This window comes from Nyctereutes procyonoides, unplaced genomic scaffold (genome assembly GCF_905146905.1).
Source record: "Nyctereutes procyonoides isolate TBG_1078 unplaced genomic scaffold, NYPRO_anot_genome, whole genome shotgun sequence".
Lineage (NCBI taxonomy): Eukaryota > Metazoa > Chordata > Mammalia > Carnivora > Canidae > Nyctereutes > Nyctereutes procyonoides.
In genome coordinates this window covers 1,951,603-1,974,832 of record NW_026575043.1, presented here as the reverse complement: position 1 = coordinate 1,974,832, position 23,230 = coordinate 1,951,603, and the positions used below count along the sequence as shown (strand labels likewise).

At 43.5% G+C, this 23,230-nt stretch overlaps 3 protein-coding genes and 1 pseudogene across 3 annotated transcripts; 3 read left to right on the top strand and 1 right to left on the bottom strand.

The window, feature by feature from the left end:
* Nucleotides 1–47: 47 nt before the first annotated feature.
* LOC129507595 (histone H3.1-like) lies at nucleotides 48–3,095 on the top strand (annotated as a pseudogene).
* A 6,076-nt stretch (nucleotides 3,096–9,171) lies between these two features.
* Nucleotides 9,172–15,150, top strand: LOC129507857 (uncharacterized). Its single transcript, XM_055322602.1, has 3 exons — nucleotides 9,172–9,488; nucleotides 12,557–12,835; nucleotides 14,160–15,150. The coding sequence occupies exons 1-3, from the start codon at nucleotides 9,182–9,184 to the stop codon at nucleotides 14,570–14,572; spliced, it is 999 nt and encodes a 332-aa protein (XP_055178577.1). The 5' UTR covers nucleotides 9,172–9,181; the 3' UTR covers nucleotides 14,573–15,150.
* LOC129507589 (late histone H2B.L4-like) lies at nucleotides 12,092–12,948 on the bottom strand. Its single transcript, XM_055322101.1, has one exon. It carries the CDS (start codon nucleotides 12,865–12,867, stop codon nucleotides 12,439–12,441), a length of 429 nt encoding a protein of 142 aa, XP_055178076.1. The 5' UTR covers nucleotides 12,868–12,948; the 3' UTR covers nucleotides 12,092–12,438.
* Nucleotides 15,151–16,026: 876 nt separating the features above from the next.
* Nucleotides 16,027–23,213, top strand: LOC129507597 (histone H2A type 1-E-like). The gene has a single exon (XM_055322109.1). It carries the CDS (start codon nucleotides 22,618–22,620, stop codon nucleotides 23,008–23,010), a length of 393 nt encoding a protein of 130 aa, XP_055178084.1. The 5' UTR covers nucleotides 16,027–22,617; the 3' UTR covers nucleotides 23,011–23,213.
* Nucleotides 23,214–23,230: the final 17 nt, after the last annotated feature.

The window sequence follows — 23,230 nt, the reverse complement described above, 5'->3', positions numbered from 1 at the left end:
TCGCGCCCTGGACCAAAGGCAGGCGCTAAACCGCTGCGCCACCCAGGGATCCTCTTACTAGATATTTTGTGTTCGTTTTCTGGCTTTTTACAAAAAGAGCAATTAAGTACATTCAAATCAACTCTTAAGTGAAACCTCGCTTTTATGACCTCAATTTCAAGTAAACTAGGAATAAATGTAACGAAATAATGTTTCTATATTCAATCCTTCATGGCAATCCAATCATGTCTCAGGAAAGCAACCTGAGAACCAATTAGATAACAGCGCGGGACCTACGAACCCGACTGATCTATAAATAAGGTCAGAACCAGCAGCTGACTGCTTCCGTCAGTTTACGTTTCTGTATGGTTGTCTTGGCTCGCACAAAGCAGACGGCGCGCAAGTCGACGGGCGGCAAGGCCCCGCGCAAGCAGCTGGCCACCAAGGCGGCCCGCAAGAGCGCGCCGGCCACCGGCGGCGTCAAGAAGCCGCACCGCTACCGGCCCGGCACGGTGGCCCTGCGCGAGATCCGGCGCTACCAGAAGTCCACGGAGCTGCTGATCCGCAAGCTGCCGTTCCAGCGCCTGGTGCGCGAGATCGCGCAGGACTTCAAGACCGACCTGCGCTTCCAGAGCTCGGCCGTCATGGCGCTGCAGGAGGCGTGCGAGGCCTACCTGGTGGGGCTCTTCGAGGACACCAACCTCTGCGCCATCCACGCCAAGCGCGTCACCACATCCAGCTGGCGCGGCGTATCCGCGGGGAGAGGGCGTAAACCCCCGCACTTTGAATAAGGCTCTGTTGTAGTACTTTTCTTAAAGCTTCCTTGGTGAAAGGAGTTTATCTTTCAAAAATACTCCGGAACCGTTATTAGATGCATGCACTGATTTGGTAACAGTCCTACTTGGGTTCATAGTAATTGTGTGTAAGGTTATATAATCCATTGTTTAATTGTAGGAAAACGCTTTACTACTGCCAAGATGTCTTTCAAACTGCTTGATAACCGCACAGAATGGCTTTTAGGTACTAAAGGCCAAAAAGCACTGTTGTGAACTCCCTGTTTACATGCAGCCTTCTATCCTTTTGGAGTGAAAGAAAAAGATAACAATTACAATTACTATTATCAGTGGAGTAAAACTAGGGGTTTTAAGTAAAACTCTCCAAGTCATACTTTTTTAATGGATCTCCAATCCACTAGGTAGGCCTCAGCCTAAAAAAGCAAATACAGATCTGATCATTTTTCACATGGAGAAATTGGTCTTTGTGCCATTATGTTATGCATTATCAAAGTATAAAATTCAAAATAATAAGCTGAGTCTCATATAGTGAGTTTTTCTAATACATAGCTCATTAATAAGGGACTATCAGGAAGATAAACTTCGTTCAAAGGAAGAATAGGACATTAAGACTGGATAGTTCAAGGAAGTGAGGGAAACCAGAATAATTACCCCACAGTATTCCTCTTTCACAAAGATTGGGGGTTAAAGGCAGTTAAGCAACAACCACAAGAAAAGCTCCATTTTACACTTTCCATTTTCTGCCTTAAGGCAGGATATGAGTTCTATAAGGGAGACCTCTAGTATCAACAACCCAGAGAGACACCAGAGGAATCTGCAAACCCTACTCTGTTTCCTCCCACATATTTACCTTCCCAGGGTTTTCATCCTTTAAAGCCTAGACCTGGGGATCCCTGGGTGGCGCAGCGGTTTGGCGCCTGCCTTTGGCCCAGGGCGCGATCCTGGAGACCCGGGATCGAATCCCACGTCGGGCTCCCGGTGCATGGAGCCTGCTTCTCCCTCTGCCTGTGTCTCTGCCTCTCTCTCTGTGTGTGTGACTATCATAAAAAAAAAAGTAAGGCTTAGACCTGCCTTCCTTTGTGCCTGTCACTTTATGTATTTATTGTCATTTTGAAGATATTGTATGACACCTCTTTGCAGTTCTAAGGCACCTCCCAGGGTTTCTCCCATGTATATATGAAATATACATGTTAATAAACTTGATTGCTTTTCTCCTACTAATCTGTATTTTGTAACAGAGGCCCCAGCCAAGAACCAAAAGGGATGGAGGGAAAATTTCCCTCCCCTCCAAAGATTGGAATAAAACAAAAAGAGCAAATTTAGATCAAAAAGTGTTATGGTGCTATGGCATAATTATAATCTCTAGACAATCTTTTCTACTGACAGAATTTCTATCTGCAATGGACAAAAATCACTGGAATTATCAACATGCTACAAATTATCTAAATTCAGATTTTTCAGATACTAGACCCTAATAAACAGTCAAACAGAAGCACATTCTCGTAAAATAAATTCAAAACACTTGGGCAGGCCCTTTAGGCTTTGCTGTATGTGGCGATGTGTGCAGTCTATCCCTTTAATATGGGTATTTCTTAGCAAGTTTCAGAGCTGCCCTAGTCTGGGACCTTGTCCTCAGTGTCTGCATGCCTGATGGAGACTTGGCTTTCCCATCTGCACTTTCAACCTTCCTGCTCACCAATGATTTGCCATGCCACAGTGGGCCTAATGTTGAATTTCCCAGGCCTACAGAAGTAGAGAGGATCAGCAGCTCTATGACACTCTGTTCATGTCCAATCAAGTCAAAGTCCCATAACATCACTAGTTCATCTTTTCTCAAAAAGGTGAAATTACAATTCAGAAAATATAAAATAAACATGTTGACAAAGAGTTTACTTAAACCATCATTGACAGAAAAAGATAAAATACTCTGATAGTTCAAAGAATATTTAAGAAATTAGGGCACTTATAAATAACTTAACACAGAGATATTGGAATAGGATTGTTGAATGAGGTTAAAACAAAATTAGTAATGTCCAAGAGACCATAAACCTTTAGAGATAGAGCTGTTACACCTGACAAAAATTATTTGCATCTCTACCAAATTAACCCCTGCTAAATTTGCTACATTCATTCAATAGCAAACAGTGAGATGATCAAAGTTCATTGTCCTTTGTGTGGTCTTTAACCTTTTATGATATTAAGCATTATGGCCTATTCTTTTTTCCTTACTTCCAAATCTCAGAAACTGTGTCTCATACTGTGAATCCTGCTGGAAAAAAATTAAAATACAGAACCTGCAAGATAAATTGTTATGAAACTTCATGATGTGCTTCCTTGACATTCTTCCTATACTCATTGACCAAATAGTATACACTGTAACTGAATTGACCTGATTTTCTTATCTGTCTCTTTCGGTCTTTACCTGGACGCCAGAAACAGCAAACCATTCCCTTCCTATCCATGAAATGCTTTTGCACTTCATCAGCGATTAACTTTGCTTAAAAAAAAAAAAAAAAAACAGACTATACATTCTCTGGACAAAAGTTCAAGCAATTTTTGACTATTATTGGGTTATAAACATTTTTGGATGCCCTCTCTTAACAAAATATACTTTCAAGAAAAAAAAAAAGGAATGTTAGCCCAGATCTTCAAGATGTCTCCAGCTCCTGATACCCTGCCCTTGAAGAATTCTAAGGACAATTTTTCTAGCTAGCTATCTTTTCTTGCTTTGATGAGTAATGTTTTCTTTGACAAGCCTCCCTTTGTTCCCTAATGTCATTTCATTTTGTTCTTTTTAAAATTTTTTATACAATGTTTCGTTTTAGTTTGGAGCCAGTCTCTGTCACTGGATTTGTTAGAAATATAGATGGTTCTTGAACAAAGGTCAGGGGCGCTGATTCTCTGCACAGTTGAAAATCTGGGTGTAACTTTTGACTTCCCCAAACCTAACTGCTAATACCCTACGATTGAGCAGAATCCTTACAGATGACATAAACACTTGATAAACACATATTTTGTATATGCTATGTATTACATACTGTATTCTTATAATAAAGGAAGCTTGAGACAAAAAATGTTATTGCACATTGCTGTACACTGTTTATTAAAAAACAATCTATATATAAGTGGGTCCACGCAGTTCAAACTCCTGTTGTTCAAAGGTCAACTTTACATTGAAGGTCCACCATATCCCAAAGCCCATGTCAGCAAAGTTTGGGAAAAAATCAAGTAACAGCGAGAGGAAAGGAAGAACCCTGGAGCAGCACCATCTATAAAAAATAATGCAAAACACATACATCATTTAAAAATTTTCAGTAACCACGTTTTAAAAAGTGAAAAGATGCCATTATTTTAATAATATATTTTATATAATCCAAAGAATCCAAAATATCTTTGTTTCAATATGTAATGCAATATTAAATATTAATGCAATATTTACATTCCTTTTTTCATCCTAAATCCTCTAAATGGGGTGTCTATTTCATTCAATCTGATACTAAATTTTTATTGTAGAAAACTTGATTTGCATTTCAATATCATAAAATGTACTGTGGAAAATTTAGGTTCACATGCACAAGCTCTTCAAACACATCCCAATTTTTCCAATAACTGAACAGAGTAATTGCTTTTAAATATAAGTTGTTTTACAAGAAAATTAAAAATGCAGCCCCTCCCAACATCAACCTCTCTCCCAGTGCTCAAAAGTGGGTCCAGATCACTATCAGACACTGCAATTCTTTTTTTTTTTTTTTTTTTTTTTTTTTTGGAGGAAGGCGCTCTCCAGGTTTATTACTGTTGGGTCAGCACCTTAAGAGTCTACATGGGTGCATACATTACAGACTAGAATCTGTTCCCCAAAAAGGCTATTTATATCAATCCCGTTTTTTACTTAAAAAGGAAAAAAAAAAAAAAAAACCCTAGCAACACATACATTCTAGAAATTAAGCAACGGACAATGAGCTAGCTGGACATGAACTGGATGGGGGCCTTCAAGGAGGTCTGTAGAGACAGAGGGGGCACCCCTCGGTCTACAGGTTCAGGGCCCACAGTGGCCACCAAGCCCAGCACTCAGGTTCACACAGGAGACATGTTTCCCCTCCTCTCCAGACAGAGGCCAGGTCTGGAAGGAGGCATGGGACAGGCATAGGAGCTCAGGCAGCTACCCCACAGATATAAGTGGCCCTGTCTCCTAATGTGGAACCTGCTCCAGGACAAAGGCCAGACCCCAGAGAGGAGTCCAATCTTCCCATCTGGGGGCGAGGATAGTGCAACAAGGCCATCCTTTTTTTTTTTTTTTTTTTTTTTTTTTTTAATTTATGATAGTCACAGAGAGAGAGAGAGAGAGGCATAGGCAGAGAGAGAAGCAGGCTCCATACACCGGGAGCCCAATGTGGGATTCGATCCTAGGTCTCCAGGATCGCGCCCTGGGCCAAAGGCAAGCGCCAAACCGCTGCACCACCCAGGGATCCCAACAAGGCCATCCTTGGCCACTCCCTGAGCTGCAGCCATGACACTGACTCAGGACACTAGCCGGCCTGCCCTGAGGAGACACTGACCCAGGGGACAACATGGGAGGAGGCAACAGTGGGCCACCTCCTGGCCTGGGCCTTGTCCAATGGTAAGGGGTGGCATGACCTGAGTCCTAGTTCCATCTGGTCACCCAGTGGGCTGAGAACCCTTGCTCTGAGGGGGCTGCTTCTGCCTGGGACCCACCTAACTCACACCCCCACGCCATCCTCCACACGCTGGCAGCTGCATCGGCTCAGCCACAGATGGTTTTCAGTCTGTATCATCTTCCTTGGAGGAAGTGCTTTTACATGGATCCTCAGAACAGCTCCATGAGGTAGGCAAGGGAAATGTGCCCGTTCTTGGTTAGCCATTGGGGAAACTGAGGCACGGGGATGAGCTCAGACCAGGTGTCTGAGGGAGTCATGGTGGCTGGGGCTATGTGCATGACCTCATGGGCCTAGGGATGGTGTGGCGGGTGAGCCCTTGTGGCTCTTAGGAACAGGACAGACTGCAGCTGGGGTCTCTGCACATTCTCCCCGCGAAGGTATGAGGACATAGCTATGGAAGTGGATGGGAGGGAAGAGGTGGGATGGTCCCAGGAGACGGGGCACCCACAGCCAGGGTAGACTTGACTGTTCCCCCTTTGGTCTCTTCCTAGAAGTCAGTTCTGCAGCTACAAAGCTACTTTAAGAGCCTCCATCCTGCTGAGTATGACTCTGGAAAGAACCTTGTGGAGTAGTGACCAAGGCCCTGAGGCCCAGTAGTGGTCAGACAATGCAATTCCAGAAGGAATTATGTTTGTGACATGAAGGTGGTGATGGAGATTGCTGGTTAAATTGGGAAAGTGTACAAATTTAAATGTAACCAAGTAAATTTAGAATTGACCCCTAAACTCAAAGATTTTCACTTTCAAAGATATAGAGGTCATAAAAAATAATAAAAATTGAATATAAATCCATATTGCAAAATACAACATTGAGAGATTTAAGGAAGGAAGCCAATTCCTGGGCATGAAGACAGAATTTCCACAGGCAAGGTAGTTGTCACACATTACACACCAGACCAAAGAGTTATCTTTTGATTTTCAAACTGCTTTTCTGATGTCGGGATTCACATTTCCATTCTACAGAAGAACAAACTAAAGCATAAATGAGAGATTCTCAAGGCACAATACAGGTCTACAGGTCGTAGCCCCTAGAAGGTGAAGCGTAGGGAGAGTACAGCGCTCAAGCCCCAGGGCCAGTCCTCCGCAGAAACAGCTCCCATCCGGGTGTCCCTGTGCCGCTGGGGATTTGAGTTCTTTTCTCACTCTAGGAGACCATCATGCCAGCAACCCTATCATACTTTGATTTAAAGTGTACAAACAGGGGCTGTCTCAGTTGATGGTCAGGAATTAAGCTACCACTTACCTGGGTCACTCACAATGGAAGAAATGGAGAAGACTGATATCCAGCTACAGAGACCTATAAAGACAGAGTAGAACACCCAGTGTGTCCTGTTCACCTATTTCCAAGGAGACATGGGCAGCGTAGTGGATGAACATTTCTCCAGAGCTCTGAGCAATGTCAAGAGCCCCCAAGGATTGAGTACCTTGAGCCAGGGCACAGACGTTGATCCTGAGTAATGATAGTGACATGCCTCCAAACCAGTGGTGTTTCTCATCTCAGTGGACAAAGCCAGAGCCAGAGCCAGAAGCTTCTTTTGCATATGGTGCCATCAACTGCAGCTTGAGTGGGCCCAGTTCAAGAGGCCATACTGACTATGGATCAGTACCCAGCGTCCCTGACCGGGACCCCCCCCCCCCCATTTGAATCTGACTAGCCATGGCACTACCCCTCCCTAGCCAGCCCCAGCACTTCAAAGCCTGTCTACTCTCAGGTCTACTCCGGTGGGCACGTGATCTCAGAGCCCCAGCCCAATGGGAATGATAAGCCCTTCCTAAGTCTCCTCCAGCAAGAATAACACCTAGCCCATCCTCAGGAGTCTGCAGTGTGGGAGAATTACAACTCTGCCCAGATAGCCAGAAGCACAGGATTGCATCCCAGCTCAGCCCACTATAAGAAAATATATTTTGCCACAGATGGTGGACCTGCCAGTGCCAACCTTGCAAGTGAAAAAAGTCAGTCTCCAGAGAGAAGAGATGTGTTCTTTTATTGAACCTCAGTCCAAAGAAGAGAATTTTTTTTCCAAACCTGCTCATGATTTTCTGTGAATCTAGAGGGTCTAGAGACTGCACCACCTTTTTCTCTTTCTGGTTCTAAAGAGCATTGCGCCAGGAACAAGTTGCTGTTCTCCCTAAAATTCTACACATTTCTTCCCTGGCACCTGTGCCCTGTGGCAGGAGTTTTTCAAACATCAGTGACCCCTCAGCATATGAAATAGTTAAAAGAGCAGTTCAGTGATGGGAACTCTTAGAGGGCCTCCTGCTTGCTTATCCCGCCTTTCCTGTACCGGCTGCCTCCCTACTTATAAATCAGTCCCCTTACCCCCTACCAGCAGAGTCTTTCAGACCGAAACTGATGATGTGGTGTCCTATGGGCTTGTCCCACTTTGCCAACTGAATGGAGGACATACCAGCAACAGCCTGAAGCTTTCTAGCCTGAACCCAGACTGTGGCAGGCTGCACCCCTGCCTCTACCAAAGGCAAAATGAGAATAGAGGTGGACAAGACCCACTGAGGAAATTGAGGCTGGGCATTTCCTTCCAGCATCCTCGGAGTCTGGAAGGAAGCTGAAAAGGTTCTCATGAAGTACTTTCACTAGGAATGTTTGATTCTTCAGTTCTGAAAAAGAGATTCCAAATAGAGTTGCTGAGAAACCTGAAAACTGACACTGGAAGTTAGGGAACACACTGCCCGGTCCCAAGCTGGGCCTAGACAGTTCTGTGCAAAGAGCATCTCTTAGCTGCGGATCCAACTGCTTTCTGCCCTCCCTATGAGGATGAGGACTCTGGCATCTGACCCCCCCACAGGTGTTTATCTGGACCTTGGTGACATGTTACTGGCTTCTACAGACAATGAAGCCTGACCCTTAGCTCTTTCATTGTTAGTGACATCTGGGAGCCATTAGCTCTCTTTTCGGCACAGAGCCATTGGGGCCACCCGAGTGGGTACCCACAGCATCTTAGACAAACTGAAGGTGAAAGAAAGGCTTAGTCCAAGACGTGGTGGCAGGACCTCCCTACAGATTGTTCCAGATCAAATGACAAATTTCTTCAAACTCCCTCATGTAGTCGATAGCCTTGTGGCCAGCGTGAGCTTGGCACTTAGCCTGTGACAACCAAGAAGCCCCTGCCGGCAGTGTTGTCTGTCCACACAGCACCCCCTACTTGCTCCTGTGAAATAGCTCGGAGAGTGAATAAACAATAAAACTACTTTTTTGGATTTAAATAAATAAATAAATAAATAAATAAATAAATAAATAAATAAATAAATAAATAAAATGTACAAACAGGATTCAGGAGGAGGAGAGAAGCCCAACACTCAACTACATTTCAGGCACGCGTTTAGGATTCAAAGCGAGGTAGAATTTGGTACACGCCGAGTCCACCGTCGAGGCCACGGCGCACTAGGATCCTAACAGTTCAAACCTCAGAAGCAGATGCCAGCTTGAGAGGTGCCATTATTTCAGTCCCGTAATAAACTGGATTTTCCTTACACGCCCTTAGAGAGAGCTTGTTTCGGAGAATTCAGGGGAGAAAAAGGGACTCAAGGCAGGATTCCCTCCGCCCAGAAGGGTGGACCGACTCGCGCGCAATGTGGGCGGAACCAACTCCGGGCCCGCGGTCCGGGCCCCGCCTCCTTGGTAGTTCTCAATTAGGTCCGCCACCGGGCTATAAATGAGAAGGTCGTTCGTCCGCCCGCACATTCTCTCCTTTGGTTCCACTTTGACTTGGCCGGGATGTCAGGCAGAGGCAAGGGCGGGAAGGGTTTGGGCAAAGGCGGCGCCAAGCGCCACCGCAAGGTGCTGCGCGACAACATCCAGGGCATCACCAAGCCCGCCATCCGGCGGCTGGCCCGGCGCGGCGGCGTCAAGCGCATCTCGGGCCTCATCTACGAGGAGACCCGCGGGGTGCTCAAGGTGTTCCTGGAGAACGTGATCCGGGACGCCGTCACCTACACGGAGCACGCCAAGCGCAAGACGGTCACGGCCATGGACGTGGTCTACGCGCTCAAGCGCCAGGGCCGCACCCTCTACGGCTTCGGCGGCTAAGACCTTTCCCACAATCTCGACTTCTGCGAAAATTCTAAAGGCCCTTCTCAGGGCCACACAATCTACTCCTTTGAAAGAGCTGGTGACATTGGTGTATTTGTATTCTGCTTCCTTAACGCCCTCTCCAGAAAGGAATGGAAGGTTTTCTGGTTGTATTCAATGTGTTCTTAAAGTTTTATTTGAGGCAGAACCCTGGGAAGACGGAGAAGGTTCCTCCCTAAACGGAGCGTGATGCGCGACTCTGTCCCAGGACCTCGGGATCACAACAACCCTAAGCCAAAGAAAGGCAAGATGCCCAACCGCTGAGCCATCCCGGTGCCCACAGAAAGTTTGTTTTCAATATAATCTGCCTCCTACTACCGGAATGCATTAAATGTTAATGCAGCAATTCAAATGAGTTTCACACCAATGGGGTAGATTTTTTAAATCCGTTCCTGGTTTTGTAATTCTTTACTAGCCTACACAACTCAAAAAATTTGTTAAATTTGAACTGATCAGCCAGTAGTTGTGTGTAACTAGAGAGGGTTCAATGAAAAGCCGATTGAACTCTTAAAAACTGAACGCACCGATAAGCAGGCCTAGGTGGTACATGGGGGACTTCTCTCCCCGATAAAGTATTTGTTTGGATCATGTAAACTGATTACCAATGACGTATTTTTAAGCCACAAAGATTTGGGGGTTTGCTATACCGTGTTACATATTCCCGATATCCTATAATAAAAGCAACAATGTCTCACAAACCCTCTGGTTTCTCAGCTTTAAAGCCAGAGGGGCATACGACGGCTCCAAGCCTTCAACCACACAATGTTTTCTCATGTGTCAGTATTTGCAAATGAAAGGGGGGAGAAGGATCCTCCAAAGTAATAACCAGGCAAATTATTTTCTGCTTCCTGGCTTCACAGGAACGTCACTGGCAGGAGCTTATTTAAAAGCACTTGAACATGTTTGTAGCCTTTCTCCTTACTTCTAAGAAACAGTTCTTGCCTGAAAGCAAATTGAACCAGAGTAATGTAGCCTGGGGAAGGAGGGAACCGTTATTTTAACTTTTTTCGGGTTCTTAGGTGCCTTTTATTTTTCCTGATGGGTCCCTGTGCTTATGGCCTGAGGGTGACCAGCGTTCCCCCTCCTGGTATTCACCCTTCTGTGAAATAGCTCCCTTGAGCGTGGACATGACCTCTGACTTGTTTCTAGTCTGAGAGTACTCCAGAGGCGACAGGATGTAATTTTCTTTTTTTATTATTATTATTTTTAAGATTTTATTTATTTATTCATAGAGATGCAGAGAGAGAGAGAGAGAGAGAGAGAGAGAGAGAGAGGCAGAGACACAGGCAGAGGGAGAAGCAGGCTCCATGCAGAGAGCCTGACGTGGGACTCGATTCCAGGACTCCAGGATCATGCCCTGGGCTGCAGGCGGCGCTAAACCGCTTCGCCACCGGGGCTGCCCAGGATGTAATTTTCTGCATATGATTAGGTTATCTGACCTGTTAAGTCTATTAAGTAACGTGTCTTCCTCAACTCTTGCATGCGAACTTTGATACACCAAATATCCATGCTGGCAGGCCCAAAGGACAAGAAACTGCGGGGGGACTCTTTAGGAAGTGAGGGAGGCCTCCATCTAACTGCCTACAAGCCTTGAAGCCAACAGCCAGCAAGAAAGTGGAAATGGAAGTTCCAAGAACTGTCTGCCTAGATGCTACAGGACTCAAAATGTCTCCCAACCCAGTGCTCCTCATGTATTACTTTTATAACCAGAAAAATAAACACTAGAAAAAACACCGAAAGAAAGAAAAGTGCAACCCTCAGCGCTACAACCACAAGGAAAATTCAACCACCCAGTGGGTTTGTAAGATATTTCCCCAGTCAAGCATCTAAGAAAACTCTATCCTAGCTAACAGCTCAATAACATCCTTATATAGGATTCAGCAAAACCATGCCCAGATCCACAGAAACTGTCACATAACACTTGCGCTGTTTGAGGCTAGTAAATTCAAGGTAATGTATTAGCAGCAATACATAACTAATACACTTAGCCAACACACTCAACTCAGCATTTTCAGCAAAATGTGTCCCATCTAAATGAACAGATGAAATGAACTGAAAATGCCATCTCTTTCTAATGGAAGACATATATTTGAAAAAAGGAAAAAAGGGGTGAGGGAGAAACCCTATAGTGGCAACATTCCCTTTCACCACTATGTAACCCTTCATGCATACCCCAAACACTGAGCTACAAAATTCATGTGTTACAGTCCTCCGTTACCAAGCCTATAAATCCTTACCTGGACTTTCAGCAACACGAAAACAAACGGTCTACTTTTAAATAACTACCACACGAAACCTCTTGATGTCCTTAAGTTGTGGGATTGGTGCATATCAAGATCTTTTCTTACTCTTATATTTTTGGCTTTGTTTTACTTTTCTTTTTTTCTAAGCGAATACAGAAGTAAATACTGAAGGCAAGAAAAAATATAAAAGTAACTCAAATCAGAGTTTAGTTTACATGTTTAGCAAACATGCTATACAGTTGATTACATCAGTAACAGAAAGGCAAAATAAGGATAAAAACATTTTATTGCAAACTTGCAGAATTATCTTTGAAACAGTCTACATCAGTAGCTAACATTAAATTCTGGGGTCCAGTAATTCCCCAGGCTTAGTTCAGTTTCTACAATAAGACTAAAATTGAAACTTGGTGTCCATTGTAACAACAACAAAAAAAAGGCATTGGACGACTTAATCTTTATGAAACCTATATTGTTATCAAGTAGGAATTGTATTTAAAGCAATAATCCAACATGTAGCTTAAGCATAGGCAACTTTAAAATCCAGGCAGCACTCTACAAAACAATTTAAAATCTCGATTAGATGAAAGAGTACAAATTAAAGACTTAATGAACAGACACCAAAACCAGACTTTTACACCTTTAGCGATGCTTCTACTGTAATCATTTCACCAAACTTACGCATAATACTAAAGTGTGCTGTAAACACCTGTTACTAAAACTCTCAATTTGCAAAATGTGAGTAGCTCTTAAAAGAGCCTTTAAGTAAAGCAAAACGTAGGAAAACATATACTTGGCGCTGGTGTACTTGGTGACGGCCTTGGTGCCCTCGGACACGGCGTGCTTGGCCAGCTCCCCGGGCAGCAGCAGGCGCACGGCCGTCTGGATCTCCCTGGACGTGATGGTCGAGCGCTTGTTGTAATGCGCCAGGCGCGACGCCTCGCCCGCGATGCGCTCGAAGATGTCGTTGACGAACGAGTTCATGATGCCCATGGCCTTGGACGAGATGCCCGTGTCGGGGTGCACCTGCTTCAGCACCTTGTACACGTAGATGGAATCGGTTTTTAAGACGTCGTTTGCGCCTCTTGCCATCTTTCTTCTGCGCCTTAGTCACCGCCTTCCTGGAGCCCTTTTTGGGGACCGGCGCGTACTTGGCGGGGTCGGGGATGATAATGACAAGACTACAAAAATTAGGACCCACAGGAAGAACGGGAGAAGGAAAAAATCCAGAGATTTATAGCAAATACATGCAAAAGAAGGCTCAAAAAATCTGAATTCTCATTGGACAAAAACTGACCAATAGATTAATAGTATGTAAATCGCGAGTTCCAAATCTGCGTTTTTATTGGACAAATCAACGAATGCTTTCAGGACTCCAATAGGTTGATTTGCAATACGGCTACATTACTATAAGTACATTCACTTAAAAAAAAAAAAAAACGCACGCAACTCCCAATAAAACCGTATTTTTAACTTAGAGTAGAAACCTTCAGATTTGAACGCGAAAACCAAGGAAGGAAGTCCTATTATCTAGCCCAGTCCAGTGGTGATTTTAGCTTCTTCGGGCTTATGACAAATTGCCCAGGAATCCTCGGGTCTCTTCCGGCAAGAATCCCGAGAGGCTGGACCATTGCTATTTAAAAAAATCAAGACACTCGATCGTCGCCATCTTTCCCAAGATTCCGCCTCGCAAACCTTTTCCCCAGAACTCTCGCCATTACACCCCGGCTGACTTTTTTAATTGATCAAAACCAAACCGCGTAGTCCGAAAACCAACTTGAGTTAAAACCGATACTGAAGAGCCGGGGGCTCCAGGATATTGCAACTTTAAAACGTGAAGCCTAAAATAAATCTTTTGCGTTTTAACATTATGTCCTAGGAGATCATACTACAGTGCACTAGATACTTGCTCTAAACATAACGAAAGAGAACTCATGAGATGCTTAGATAGTGGAATTTGCAAATAGGTAAGGACCGGAAATACCACGCAGATGAAAAGGAGTTAACTTCAGGAAACGGCGTACATGTGTTAAAGAGAAATCCTAAACCACTTTCTCTTCCGAATAGACTGTCTTATCTATCCACACAGGAGAAAACTCCAAAATTCTTATTAGCTATAATTAACGAGTTGTGAAGCATCACAAATGAAACGGATAACAAGTTTTTTTTTCAAGGGGGGGTGGGGTGGGAAAATATCTGCTAATTGAAATCAACCAATCAGAAACGTGCACGGAAGAGCCGCACCCCTGCAGCATCCCTCCACAGGCTCGGAGTCGAGCAACGGTTTGCTAAGTGGAATTGCCTATTATCCAATCAGAGTGGTTCTTTTCCTGTATAAAGAGAGGGATGAGCCCATTCTGCGGTTTCTTTGCGTTGCAGCTAAGCCATGGCTCGCACAAAGCAGACAGCGCGCAAGTCGACGGGCGGCAAGGCCCCGCGCAAGCAGCTGGCCACCAAGGCGGCCCGCAAGAGCGCGCCGGCCACCGGCGGCGTCAAGAAGCCGCACCGCTACCGGCCCGGCACGGTGGCCCTGCGCGAGATCCGGCGCTACCAGAAGTCCACGGAGCTGCTGATCCGCAAGCTGCCGTTCCAGCGCCTGGTGCGCGAGATCGCGCAGGACTTCAAGACCGACCTGCGCTTCCAGAGCTCGGCCGTCATGGCGCTGCAGGAGGCGTGCGAGGCCTACCTGGTGGGGCTCTTCGAGGACACCAACCTCTGCGCCATCCACGCCAAGCGCGTCACCATCATGCCCAAGGACATCCAGCTGGCGCGCCGCATTCGCGGGGAGAGGGCTTAAAGCCTAATTTCCTAATTCGATTCCAGCTTTGAACCCAAAGGCTCTTTTCAGAGCCAACCACCTTATCTTTGATAGAGGCCGTGACACTCCCCGAAGTCCGGTTCTAGTTTATGATGACAAAGTCTTAGTAACTCGGAGAATTAAGCTCTTAAGACCAAGAATGTTCTAACCTGGGTTTTTGAAACCGTATTACCTGCAGTTTTCTTCCTAAACCTAGTTTTTCAACGCAGGTGAGACATTTAGGTTTTGGATTTCTGCTTTACTTTCTTTATTCTTTTGGAATGGCTGGATGCACCTTTTGAGTTGGGTCGTGCAGCCTACGGGCTCTTCGAATTTCACTTAACGCTGCTCCACGGATTGGCCCATTGTGGCTTCTGGAGGCTAGATAGCCTTCGTTTGAGCCGCCTTCAAGGCTGAATTCTTTCCCAGAGTTAAGACTTTTTCAGCTTGCCACTACCCCAAGGGGCCATCGCTTGGTCTGCACTTTTTCAACAATCCGAGAGCCCAACTCCCTAGGAAGCAGCAGAACCTTGAGGGTGATCAAGGGTATGTTCCTAAACCTCTTACAGGGAGCCACGTCTTCGGTTATGAGCTGAAACACTGAAAGTTTCTCTTTTTTTTTTTTAATTTCTTTATTATTATTTATTTATGATAGTCACAGAGACAGAGAGAGAGGCAGAGACACAGGCAGAGGGAGAAGCAGGCTCCATGCACCGGGAGCCTGACGTGGGACTCGATCCCTGGTCTCCAGGATCGCGCCCTGGGCCAAAGGCAGGCGCTAAACCGCTGCACCACCCAGGGATCCCTGAAACACTGAAAGTTTCTAAGACAACAGCTCTTCCTGCGGACTCCTTTGCGTCTCTACAACAGACTAAGCAACCAACATGAGAAAGTTATCTCTGGGAATGCGGAATGCAGGAATTAGGATCCTTTTTTAAGATGTTACTTGTAGTAATCTGTACACCCAAAGTGGGGCTGGAATTTACTACCTGACATCAAGAGTCCCATCCTCTACCAACTGAGCCAGCCAGCTGCCCCTTAATTAACACTCTTTAAAAAGTCTATTTCAGGTTTCCTAAATTCTCTATCTTAATCTAAATTAAATTTCATGAGAGTACCTTCTATTTGTCAATAAAACATGACAATCCTTTGGAAGCTGGATAGTTTTCTAGCAGAAAATATTTTGTTCTCTTCTATCCCTGTAAGAAAACGGTTTTGGGACGCCTGGGTGGCTCAGCGGTTGAGTGCCTGCCTTCAGCCCAGGGTGTGATCCTGTAGTCCCAGAATCTAGTCCCAAAACAGGCTCCCTGCGTGGAGCCTGCTTCTCCTTCTGCCTGTGTCTTCTGCCTCTCTGTCTCTCATGAATAAATAAGTAAAATATTTTTAAAAAAAGAAAAAAAGACTTTATGTTATTACTTATGAAACATATTCCCTTCTGATGGTAATAACAGGTTCCTTAGTTCCTAAACTGGTAGCCCAATGGAAGAGAAACCAGGAATTCTGTTCTGAAACCATTCAGGCAGTTATTTGGAAATGTAGGAGGATGTTTCCTAATTAGGATACTGTATACTATTTGGAAGGATTTCATCTGTTTGAATGCTTCTGCAGATCTGAGTTTGTAGATGGGAGAAGGTATACTTAACTACGGAATTAAGAGGCTTCTATCAAAAAAAAATTTTAATGGGCTGTTTCCCCTCAAAAGATTAAGGAAAAAGATTAGTCAGGTGGTACATTTAAGAGGGACAAAGCTGTAAATAAAGTACACAAGTCATAGTTAGAAGTCCTGGAGATTTTATAGAAAACATTTTTGTTCTTGCAACTCTATCAGGCATTGGAGACTTGGGGAGTTGGGAATAGGGAACCCTGGGTCCATATGGAGAAAAGTTTCACAATCCATAACTAAAATCACTTGAGTGTTGGATATTTGCCATGCTGGATAAAGGCATTCCTATTAGACTGTGATTTTCTATATCCTGTACCTTCTTTGAGTTTCTAGCACAGTAAGTTTTTTAATATGTATTTCTATCTCACCAGATGTTGGTTGTCAAGACATGACATATTGAGCACAGAAAACATTTTGTCTTATTAAATCCATCAGAATATCTAGAATGGTCCTTTGCCTAAAACAAAGGCTCAGAAAATTTTTTAGTTAAATTAGAATCTAAAATAAAAAATTATTGGACAAACATTATTGATTAGTGCACTCCTGACTACAGAAATAAAAGATTGATAGAGTTTGTGTAATTTTAATAGATCTTTCTCCAAAGGAGAAATAAATTTATTGAGTGGGTCACAATGGGCCAGAAGTCAGGTATAAGACTCCAAAATATAAGGAAAGTTCAATCATGATCTACTAGTATTATCCATTATATACAATTATTATTCTATTAGTGCTTTTACAGGTAAGGAAACTAAAAGTAGGAGAGTTTCAGACAATGAAGAGTTGAGCCACAACTTTCCCACTATGCATTACTACGTTAAACAACAGCATTAACATAATACTCATCACTTATCCCTGAGGGCTTTATTCCTAGGAAAAGCTGTCAGAGAAAGACTGGCATGTTTAGTTCTTTCAAATCTGTTGAGAAAATGGAATGGTTTTGAAAATTTACAGGGTCTTATATGATTGTGACGTTCTATTATACTATTATGCTTACAGCCAGTTGCACATAGATATAACCAATTCACAAGAATAAAAACAACATGACTATGGAAAATTGTTAGCCTTTCTGCCCACTATACAAACAGTACTCTTCATATTTAAACACATACACACAAAAAATATTTTATTTTAATTTTTAAAGGTATACATTAAAATGGTAGCATTTGTTATCAAATGTTTTAAAGTATTTTTTTATTTTGTTGGAGAAGGATCACAAATATGACTCAGGTCACATTTAATAGGCACCTACTGGTATGATAGGTTGTATATCCATTTCTGGCTTACATGATTTCCTTTAACTATGTATCATTTTGTTTAAATGTATAATCTCTGAATGACCAGGAACTTTCTCTTATGGCAATGACAACTAAAAATCAACACAATTCAGAAATTCCATTTCATTCTTCATAGCCTTCCTACCCCATCTGCCCACAGATAGATACCAATATTTTATATCAGACTTTTTTTACCATAAAAGTGTTATAAATATTTTGTTTTCTTTTTGCAGTAGCCCTAACAAGTTAGGCAGCATACTTCAAAAAGTATCGGAGATAATGGATAAGTCTAGCCAAGGGGAAGAGGGTCATACAAGGGGCAGAGAGATTTATTACTCTTGGCTTAACACATAGAAAAACAAAATTACCAAATATGATAATATCTAGGGGTAATATCATCCACTGGACAGGATTAAAAACTCAGTCCATTCTAATATCACCTCACACCTGTCAAAACAGCTAAAAACAAAATCACAGGAAACAACAGGCATTGGCAAGGATGTGCAGAAAAAGGAACCCTTGTGTACTGTTGCAGGGAATACAAACTGGTGCAGCCACTGTGGAAAACACTACAGAGGTTCCCTAAAAAATTAAAAATAGAACCACCCAAAGACCCAAAAAATCACATTACCCAGTATTTATCCAAAGAATGCAAAAACAGTAACTCAGAGGGATGCATGCACCCCTATGTTTATTTCAGCATAATTTTTCTTTTTTTTTTTTAAGATTTTATTTATTTCACAGAGAGAGAAAGAGATAGAGCACAAGTAGGCAGAGAGGCAGGCAGAGCAACAGGGAGAAGCAGATTCCACCACTGAGCAGGTAGCCAGATTCAGAACTCAATCCCAGGGTTTTGGGATCATGACCTGAGCAGAAGGCTGTCTCTTAACCGACTGGACCATCCAGGCACCTTTGCAGCATTATTGACAACAGTCAAATTATGGAAGCAGCACAAGTGTCCATCATCAACTGATGAATGCATAAAGAAGAGGTGGTATATATACACAATGGAATATTATTCAGTCATAAAAAAAGAATGAAATCTTGCCATCCGCAACAACTTGGATGGAGCTAGAGAGTATAATGCCCAGCAAAATAAGTCAGACAAAGAAAAAGAAATACCATATGATTTCACTCATATGTGGAATATAAGAAACAAAACAAATGAGCAAAGGGGGAAAAAGAGAGACAAAGGGAGAGAAAGAGAGAGACAATCCAAGAAACAGATTCTTTCTCTAGAGAACTGATGGTTACCAGACGGGAGGTGGGTGGGGCAAGGAGAGAAACAGGGGATGAGGATTAAAAAGTACGTATTGTGATGGGGGGAGGAGCGGGGGTACCCTCAGTCAATTAAAAACACATACTTAAGGTCAGAGAAAACAAGAGAGATGAATAACACCCCAAAGTATAGTTAGTGAGAAAAAAGAATAGGAGCATTATACATTTGCCAGTGATACTAATTGCACCCAGTTAATAAATATCATCAAAGCACAATATGAGAAGATTTTTAAATCAGGGTAATTTATTCATGGGGCTGGAAGTTGAGATGGAACTGGAAAGACTCTCCCAGGGAAGGAATGGCAGGTGAACCAAGTTGCTTAAAAAACAAAAAGGTGTTGAAAAGGAAATGTGAGTTGTTATTAGTGCTAATTACTGCAAGCAGGAAGTATTATGAAAAAAAGACTACAAATTTCTCACTTGAGCCTCAGGTCATGGGGAGCCAGTGACCCTATTCATAGGACACTTAACAGAATGACCAGAATTGAGGAATTAGGGGCTGGAGACATTGGAATAAAGATGCTGGTTAGGAAGCAATGAGATCATCCCCAAGTATAAATGGAGAAGGAGAACATGTAAGAAAGAAACTGTCAGTAGCTAGACTCTTTAAACATCACTGATTTAGTGACTGACAGGAATAATCAACACCTCAACACTATGCGGTGAATACAATGTGCCTCCTCCAGTTGTAAGAAGTCAGACGATTACTAAGCAGAAAGCAAAATGTAGTTACTTCAGCCTGGTCCTAAAAATTACTTTTGGCTCAGATCTATGCAATGTGCATAAAAACCTTCCTGCCATTAAGAAAATTTGAACTTGCTCTTCATGATTTCCATGTTAAGACTGCTGATTGAGGGAAGCCTGGGTGGCTCAGCGGTTTAGTGCCAACTTCAGCCCAGGATGTGATCCTGGGGACCTAGGATCAAGTCTCATGTCCGGCTCCCTGCATAGAGCCTGCTCCTCCCTCTGCCTGTGTGGCCTTTCTCTGTGTCTCTCATGAATAAATAAATAAAATCTTAAAAAAAAAAAAAAAAAAGACGACTGATTGATATTGATTGGTTGGTCGATTGGGCTGTATGGTTGAGAGAGAACTATTCACACAGGATCCTGTCTGATATTTTACCATCCTGAAGTGTCATTCTGTTCTGTTGGGATTTTTCTAAACCTGGGTTTGGCCACTATAATTGACAGACCCTCTTTGTTCAGCAAAAGAGCATCAGAAACCCAAACATGAGCATTCCAAGAGATCCTCACAGGGAGACCATCCTAGGCATGTGGTTATGGTAAAATATAGTGACTGGGAATGAGCTTCCTGCACTATCACTTCCTGGTGCAGAGAGTACACTAAAATGTCTTTAGTCTTCTTTACTTAGGATTTGACTGTATCAAAAATTGGGGGAGATGAAAAAAAGATTGTAATAAGTTCTGATGCCCTTGAAAAAGAAAAATCAAGGCCTGTCCTAGGGAAAGGAATTTGAAAACTAATTTACAGAGAATACAGACTAAAACTAGGTCATTTATTAAATCATGTTTAATTGTGTCTGAAGCATTACAAAGGGCTTGTGAAATAGATAACTCACAAAGGGCCTACAAGGGAATCATATAAATTCTACTATCATGCTGGCTGAGCCTAAAAATGAAACCAAGAACTCCACTCCTTTTGTAGTTTATAGAATAGATGGGGTGCAGTGTAAAGAAACAGGCCCCAGGAACATAGAAACTTGTGAGACCCAGATTCACCCTTTACTGACAAGGCAATTCTGCCCATTTCATCTTTCTAAGCTACAATTTTCTTCACTGTGAAACAAGTATTTTAACTATACCTAATGCAAATGCTTTCTAGGAATGCAATCAGATTGTTCTGTAAATTGTAAGGAACTACAGAGATATTCTGTAGTCATTTGACCACTCATTGAATGTCACATTCTAGCATAATTCTCATATTCCCCATTCCTCTTCATCAGAAGCCCAGCGATCTCATTCTGAGTATTAAAGAGCTCATGGGTCTCTTGTCCCTTACTCCCCTCCACACAACTTTTGTCTTCAAAAAGGTTCTTTTCAGTAAATATTTCATTCTCCTCATTTATCCAGATCTCATTCTCATACAAACCAATGTCATCAAGGTTTTTTAGACTCTTTCTGGAAAGAAGAAGAAAATATGGGGAGTAGCTGTAATTGGGAAAAACCGAACTACTGCTTAGAAGAACGAGAAAGATACTTACAGGCTCCATCACCCCACCTAGTTGTGAAAAAATTTTAATAGTCAATTTCAATAAGCTATTGAACAATAAGCATAGGAAAGGGAGGCTCCAAGAAAGAAAGTGAAAAGTATTTCAAGTATGAGGTATTGTGCCCACTGGAGATAGATAGGCTCAGAAGTTTAGGACTTCTATCCTACTATGGACGCTATGGATAGTCTGGGGGAACCTGTAGACAACACCTTCTCAATACTTAAGGCATACAGAATAAGAAAGCAAAATTAAAATAGTTATCGGGGTGCCTGGATGGCCCAGTGACTTAAGCATCTCCCTTCATTCAGCTCAGGTCATGATTTCGGGTCCTGGGATGGAGCGCCAAGCCAGGCTTCCCTGTTCAGTGGGGAGTTTGCTTCTCTCTCTGTGGTCTCCCTCTCTCAAATAAATAAAATATTTTAAGTTATCAAAGTGTATTTCTTTTAAGTATGTGCAGGAATAATATCTTTCATTAGGAACTCATCAAATAACTAGGAGTAGCATATAGAATAATGAAGGGGTCATGAGCTCACTATGAGTATAAAGGTTATTTCAAGATATCTGCAAGTACTGGGATGCCTGGGTGGATCACAGCTGAACGCCTGCCTTTGGCTCAGGGCCTGATCCCAGGTCTGGGGATCAAGTCCCACATGAGCCTCCCTCCGAGGAGCCTTCTCCCTATGTATCTGCTGGTCTCTCATGAATAAACTTTTTTTAAAAAATTTTTAAAAATTTTTTAAAAAGATATCTGCAGTACTTTAAGTGATAAGAAAACACATTGTGCTTCCAATTTCTGAAAAAACCACAGGAACTTGCAATATCCATTGTCATTAGCTCCCTACACCCATCATGGAAGGAAAAGAGAAGTTGCCTTTACACTTTGTGGAAATAAAGACAATGTTTCCCCACCAAGTTTACAGCCCCATCATGACCTGTAGGACTTCGATTTTTGCCAAGATTTCCCAGTAAAATTAAGTGGGCTTCCCAGAAATAAATAGGAACATTTCTGCCCTGGGAAAAAAAGTGGACCTGGATCAAACCATCTAGAACCCATTTACTTTCCACTGGTCACCTCAACTCCAGGAACTTTCTAGACAACCACGCAGCCTTCCCAGAGATTTTTCTTTTATTGTTTCACCTTTCCAATTCCTGCTGCCTATTCAGCAGAAAAATCGACAGCCAACCATGGCTCCCCGGTACCTCTCAACAAACTAGGGGAAGGAATCTGGTAGGGAGGATAAACTATAAACCACCAGAGGTGACATTTACACTTTTTACTATTGCTTAGCACCAGAGTGGCAAAAAAATTATGCAGCTTTAGCGAAGAATACCCTGAATAGTCCCTCAAAAGACTCCACCTGATCAAGGGTGAAAAAAATCCAAGATTTCCCATTGTTTGGAAATATATAAAATTTTTTATCTCAAACTCTAATTGGTTAAGTATTTGTTTTAACGGAGGTACTGTAAACCCAGACTACCTTCTGATTGGCTAACTCTCAACAGCTCTGCAAACCAATGGGAAAGGAAATTTCTCGTAACAATCGGAGACTATAGTAACAAATCCTAATTAGTTAAGAGAATTACACACTCTTCTCTAACATGTCCGGACTTGGGAAGCAGGGCGGCAAGGCTCGCGCCAAGGCCAAGACGCGCTCGTCGCGCGCCGGGCTCCAGTTCCCGGTGGGCCGCGTCCACCGCCTGCTCCGCAAGGGCAACTACGCGGAGCGGGTCGGGGCGGGCGCGCCGGTGTACCTGGCGGCCGTGCTGGAGTACCTGACGGCCGAGATCCTGGAGCTGGCGGGCAACGCGGCCCGCGACAACAAGAAGACGCGCATCATCCCGCGCCACCTGCAGCTGGCCATCCGCAACGACGAGGAGCTCAACAAGCTGCTGGGCCGCGTGACCATCGCGCAGGGCGGCGTCCTGCCCAACATCCAGGCCGTGCTGCTGCCCAAGAAGACCGAGAGCCACCACAAGGCCAAGGGGAAGTGAAGAGTTTCACAGCTATTATTTCCCCAAAGCCAGAGGCCCTTTTCAGAGCCAAGTCTCTCCTACGGTAACGGTGACCCGGAATGGCGGTTGCAAAACTGCTTTAAGTGCCAGCGAGCCAATCAGACAGCGGCGGCAAACTGAAAACGCACCGCGGGCTGGGAACGCGCAGAGAGCGGAAAATGCGAAATGCACTAGTTACTAAGCTCTTTTGCCGGATATT

Bases quoted from the DNA above. Each gene is read 5' to 3' on its own strand.
- LOC129507857 (XM_055322602.1), top strand. From the start codon at position 9,182: ATGTCAGGCAGAGGCAAGGGCGGGAAGGGTTTGGGCAAAGGCGGCGCC. The intron at 9,489-12,556 runs GCTAAGACCTTT...AGCAAAACGTAG, and splicing joins CACCCTCTACGGCTTCGGCG to GAAAACATATACTTGGCGCT. The intron at 12,836-14,159 runs GTTTTTAAGACG...GTTGCAGCTAAG, and splicing joins TGTACACGTAGATGGAATCG to CCATGGCTCGCACAAAGCAG.
- LOC129507589 (XM_055322101.1), bottom strand. From the start codon at position 12,867: ATGGCAAGAGGCGCAAACGACGTCTTAAAAACCGATTCCATCTACGTG.
- LOC129507597 (XM_055322109.1), top strand. From the start codon at position 22,618: ATGTCCGGACTTGGGAAGCAGGGCGGCAAGGCTCGCGCCAAGGCCAAG.